The sequence below is a fragment of the Prunus dulcis genome, chromosome 4 (genome assembly GCF_902201215.1).
Source record: "Prunus dulcis chromosome 4, ALMONDv2, whole genome shotgun sequence".
NCBI lineage: Eukaryota > Viridiplantae > Streptophyta > Magnoliopsida > Rosales > Rosaceae > Prunus > Prunus dulcis.
In genome coordinates, this window is record NC_047653.1 from 16,026,368 (window position 1) to 16,032,342 (window position 5,975).

General features: G+C 47.9%; 1 protein-coding gene across 1 annotated transcript in view; it reads left to right on the plus strand.

The window, feature by feature from the left end:
- The window catches only part of LOC117625499 (ent-kaurene synthase TSP4, chloroplastic-like), a 9,261-nt gene extending 8,580 nt beyond the window's left edge, over window positions 1–681 (plus strand). Inside the window, exons 10-11 of the mRNA XM_034357045.1 lie at window positions 45–290; window positions 388–681. Coding sequence (XP_034212936.1) covers window positions 45–290; window positions 388–681 — 540 coding nt within the window. The remainder of the gene's footprint in view (window positions 1–44; window positions 291–387) is intronic.
- Window positions 682–5,975: the final 5,294 nt, after the last annotated feature.

Below are 5,975 nucleotides of genomic sequence, written 5' to 3' on the forward strand. Positions count from 1 at the left end.
GCCAATGCATTGAACAATTAGCACTAATCGATGTTCGATTTTAGTGGTTGGAGTGCCTCAAGTCTATGTTGAAGGAAGCTGGCTGGTCGAGAAACAAGTTGGAGCCAACAATGGAAGAATACATGGCAAATGCATATGTATCACTTGCCTTGGGACCAATCGTCCTCCCAGCTCTCTATTTTGTTGGGCCCAAGCTTTCAGAGGACGTTTTAGGAAATTCAGAACTCCAGCGCTTGTTTATGCTTATGAGCACTTGTGGCCGTCTTCTCAATGATATCCAAAGCTGTAAGGTACAGAACCTCCACCCCTTCTCTTTAAAACAAAAACAAAAGAAACGAACTAATAACCGGCCATCATCTAATATCGATAACTCTGCGCTATTTGCAGAGGGAGTTAGAGCAAGGGAAGCTAAATTCTGTGTCATTGGCCGTGATTCATGGCGGTGGTATTGTTACTGAGGAAGATGCCATTAATGAGATTAAGAGTGTTATAAACCGTAAGACGAAAGAACTGCTAAGATTAGTTGTGCTGAAGAAGGGCAGCATAGTTCCAAGAGAATGCAAGAATTTGTTTTGGAACATGAACAAAGTGATCCACCTGTTTTATTGGAAGGATGATGGGTTGTCTGGAAATGAGATGATGAAAGATGTAAATGAAGTAATTGATGAACTCCTCGTATGATTATCAGCCATTGTGGAGATCACCCTCTACGCTGGTTTGGCAAGTACATGGAAATATATAGAAGTGTGAGTGAGGACAAACCATCATTGTTTTCTTGGATTTTTCTAACATTTATTTGTGAAAAATACTCCATTAAGGCCTTGTTTGGTCGGCTAGCTTGGACTGATTAGAATGGGCTTTGAAACATTGAATTGGGCTTGCTTGAATTGGCTAGGCTTTGAGTCCAGTCTTATTCATTTTTGCACCAAACAACAGACTTGATTAACAATAATCAGATGCAAAATTCGAATAACCACTTCTCAAACCAAACTACCCAGAAATGCTAGATACCCTTACAATTTCTATCCATCTGCATATGAAAAGATCTAATCAACCACTTCTCAAATTCACAAAGCATAACAATTTTTGTTTTTTGTTTTTTTTTTTTTGGGGTTTGCATACAAAAATCATAAACACCCACTTCTCAAATTCCAGTTGATCAATGCATCAAAGATCAAACTCAACCTTTCAACCATCAAAAACCATTTGTCCCTAGAAAAACCCCAATACACCAATTTTACACAAGTTCTCTTAAATCATCACAAATGCCGAAAATTAAGTGAAAAATAATAAAATAAAATGTATTCAACATCTATCCCAGATCTTCAATTCTGGGAAACAGAAAGCTGAATGAATAATTTTTTTATTAAAAAAAAAAGATAGCAAAATAAATCAAACCCAAAAAACCACGGCACTCAATATTTAACCCCAAAAAAAAAAAAAAAGAGAGATCCAAAGAAACAAGAACAGAGAAATCAGTTTTTTTAATAAATAAATAAAAATCAGAAGAGAGGAGAGAAGAAGAGAGATGAGAGAGGAGAGGAGAGACAATAGAGAAGACGTGAAGCGGTTGAGGGAGACGATGCGAGAGGGAAGACGCAAGGGAGACGACCTGAAGTGGGAGACGAGCCATGGAGACGACTTGAAGAGGGAGACTTCACGTTTGGCAAGTGGTAGCTGACGAAGAGAGTCTTCGAAACCCATGTCTGGAAGTGGGTTTTGATATCCAGCATATATATCCTAAACAAAAATTTAAGTCCAGTGTATGGTGTAATTAAGTCCACCAAACAACAGACTAGACCCATATGTTCATTTTAATTGAAAAAGTCCCATCCAGTCTTGCCCACCAGACAGTACCTAAGGATTTTGTGTTACACTTCGAAACCACCTTCAAATCATAAAATAAAAAACATTAAGCATCCGCTAAATAAACATTATCATGACACAACAACTATTATAGGAAATTATAAATTGTTGTAAAGACAGTGAGGTGCAAGTTACAAGTAAAATTAAGCAGTAACCTATTGCTTGGAGATGCTTTCCAAATCCTTGAAAAGAAAACAAACAAGATAGAGGAGGTACTAAAGTCAATGCATGGGCAATTGGTAGAGAACCAAAGTATGATAGACTACAACAACAAGAGCACCCAATAACATTGAGTTCACATACAACCTAACAAAACCACACAGGAGCTCTTCTAGAAAGGAACTTGTTTATACCGTATATTAACGACCAATGACCACCTAACACGTGGACGGAAACGACAGCTTAACATCACAGGCCCTTCGGCACGTCCCCTACCGAATCCTACACTTCATGACGGTTTTGACCTAGGACACGCGTCATGCTCTAGACCAGCTCCCACAGTCCCACATCGGAAATATGAACATAATGCACGCCTCCCCAGGCCTATATAAGGAGACCCCTATTCCCAAAAGGAGGGGACAGAACGATCAACGGTACGCTATCGCTTGATCTGTAGTCTAATCTTTACTAAATCCGTACTTACTTAAGCATCGGAGAGCCTTCGGCCGGTACCACACCGGTACCCCCAAGGTCTTACCGAACGTTCCTTTTGCAGGAACTTGATCTTCCGAAGACTAACTACCTTCCGAAGACACAATATCACTAAGTTGGGCGAACCACGTGTCAAACCACTTTTTCGCATCAACAGTTTGGCGCCGTCTGTGGGAAACGAAAAACAATTAACCCACTATCCCCTAAACACATGGGGACCACTTCAATACCCACTTTTCTACCGGAGGACGGGGCACCGTTCGGAAGGCAAGCTGGGGCTAGCCCAGCGCTACCCCCATGCACTCCCTACGGAAACGCCCCATCAACCCAAACAGCCGCCGAGGCCGAGCTAGTAGCCCAAATCGCATCTCTGCGAAAGGACATGGCTAGGCTTCAGGAGCACAACCACCACCTTTCGTCCAAAGTGGACGAAACCCAACGGCAGCTGCACCAGCAGCAACCGCAGAACATCCAGACGACTCACTCTTCCGAAAGCTTGGGAACCCCTCATAGGAGGAGGCACCGAAGGGCAGCAAGGGCAACGCCCGCACCCTCCAAACAACTGGTGGTGCCGACACCTAGGGACCAACCACACATACCGAAGAAGGTCTACTCTGATTGCCGACACAGGCTTAACGATCGGGAGGCAGAGAGACAGAAATCCCCGATCAGGATTAGCGCTCGACTACGGGAATCCCGGATGAACGCCGGGGAAGTAAGTCACCCATTCGGAAGGTCCAAGGATTGAACTCCACGGAGTCTGCATCCGAATATATCCCTTCCGATGCGCAAACGTCCACCTACCGTTCGGTATCAACTCAATACTTGGGGGACAACTCCGTAAGCCCGCGAAGGCGCTTAGAAGACTATGATGCCGGAGGAATCCCAAGCCGCGACCCTGTTGTCCGACTCCTTTTTCAGAAGGTCCAGAAAATGGAAAACGACAAGGCTCGCTCCCAGGAACCTGAGTGGGGAAAGCTTCGGCCCGGGCCGTTCACGGGACGCATCCGTCGCTCTCGGCAGGATCGGGAAGTACAACCACTGCGCATACCGTTCTATACTGGGACCGAGGACCCCTTAACCCACCTTCATTCGTTTCAATCCGCCATCGGATGCAAGGGTCTGAGCGACGAGGGGCAGTGTCTGTTATTCCCATCTTCACTTACCGAGGCAGCCCTGAATTGGTTCTACCGTTTGGAGCCGGAAACGGTAGATTCTTTTGACGAGCTGAAGCAGATTTTCCTCAATCACTTCATGATCCAAACGGACCGTCTTTACTCTGCCGATGATCTGTACACAATTCGGCAGAGGGAGGACGAGCCATTGAGGGAGTACGCGGCGCGTTTCAGTCACGAGTACTCAAGGTGTCCGGAAACAGATGATAGGGCAGCCTACGGCGCCTTCAAGAGTGGCCTTCGGTCCTCGCATTTCCGATACCTAGTACACAGCAGCAACTGGCGCACGTATGATGAGCTGATGAAGCAGGCGGCGGTGCACGCCAAGGCCGAGTACTTCAACTCAAAACCAAGCGCTTCGGCACGCCGAGAGGATGCCAAGCCAAGCGCTTACCCTGCGAAGGCGCCATCCTACGATAGGACCGACTCATATTCGGCGGGCCATAAGCGGAAAGATAACCGTGACGATCGGAGAGATCAGCCAAAGAAAGGGAAAGGTCGGTATGGTCACAACGACAACCGAGGACCCCTGCCCAACCGTGACCACGGCAACGAGGTCTTCACCCTGCTGAATACCACGTATGAAACCGTTCTGATGAACGAACAGGAGGCCATACCGAAGCCGAATGTTAGAAGACCCAATCGGCAAGACAACCGGGAGACCGGTAAATTCTGCCGATACCATCAGCACAACAGCCACAACACGGAAGATTGTATAAGTTTGAGAAAGATTGTGGAGCGGCTGATCCGAGAAGGGAAACTGGACCAGTATATCGCCCGGCCGCCAACGGCGCCGGTGCCGAACCCTCCTCGGCAGATAAACATGATCAGCACTATCAGCGGAGGACCTACCGTTGCGGGGACGAGCCACCGTTCGATGAAACAGTATGTGCGTGCCGCACAGTTCCCTCAGGTGCTCGGAATAGAGATGAATCGGTTCCAGGAAACACCAAAAGTTCGTTGGGAGCCGATCACATTTTGCCAAGAGGAAGAAGAGGGAATCCTCTATCCCCACGACGACCCAATGATCATCCGAGCTGAAATTGCCGATTACGATGTAGGGCGAGTGCTGATCGATACCGGGAGCTCCGTGAGCGTAATCTTTGCTGAAGCTTTCAGAGAGATGGGAATCAATGACAACCAAGTCGACCGGCAGTTGACACCTCTGTTAAGCTTCTCTGGAGACCTGGTCCAACCGATCGGTAGTGTCAGACTGCCAATTACATTTGGCACGGCGCCGAGAAAAACAACAACGTACGATCAGTTCCTCATCGTCGACTGCCCGACGGCATACAACGTTATCGTTGGCCGAACGGCACTGACGAGGATCAAGGCGCATCTTTCGCCCCACATGCTGTTGATGAAGTTCCCTACCCCGAACGGCACGGGGGCAATCCGGGGAAATCAATTCAGCGCGCGGACTTGCTACGCTACGGCGCTCAAGGCAACCTCGTTCATACTCCCCAACGAGACCATGACGGTGCAAGGTTTACCGAACGGTACTGGACCGGTTGACGACCCTAGAGATGAATCTCCCACCCCTCACACACAACCTGCCGAAGAATTGGAAACCATAACCTTGAGCGATGAACAGCCCGACCGACAGGTTAGGATCGGCACTAGACTCACTGCGAACCTCCGAACGCAATTCATAGACTTCTTGCGGCATCATTCGGAAGTTTTCGCATGGTCTTACGAGGACATGCCCGGCATCGCCCCGGACGTGATTAGCCATAAACTCACCATCTCCTCCGCCTATAAGCCCGTAAGGCAGAAGCGCCGATCATACGATGCCGAACGGTATGAGGCGATGCGCACGGAAGTCGAGAAACTTCAAACCATCGGTTTCATCCGGGAAGCAACGTATCCGGTATGGCTTGCAACTCCGTCATGGTAAGAAAGTCCACGGGCGGGTGGCGGATGTGCCAAGACTATACCGACCTCAACAAGGCCTGCCCGAAGGACAGCTTTCCGTTACCACGGATAGACCAGCTCGTGGACGCCACTGCCGGCCACGAACTGCTGAGCTTTATGGATGCCTACTCCGGCTATAACCAGATATTCATGCACCCTCCCGACAGCGAACATACCGCATTCATAACGGACAAAGGGTTGTACTGTTATAATGTCATGCCGTTCGGTCTGAAGAACGCGGGGGCAACTTATCAAAGGCTCGTCAACAAAATCTTCGCCGGTTACATCGGCAACATCATGGAGGTTTATGTTGACGACATGTTGGTAAAAAGCAGAACTGCCGAAGATCACCTGCAGAACTTATCGATC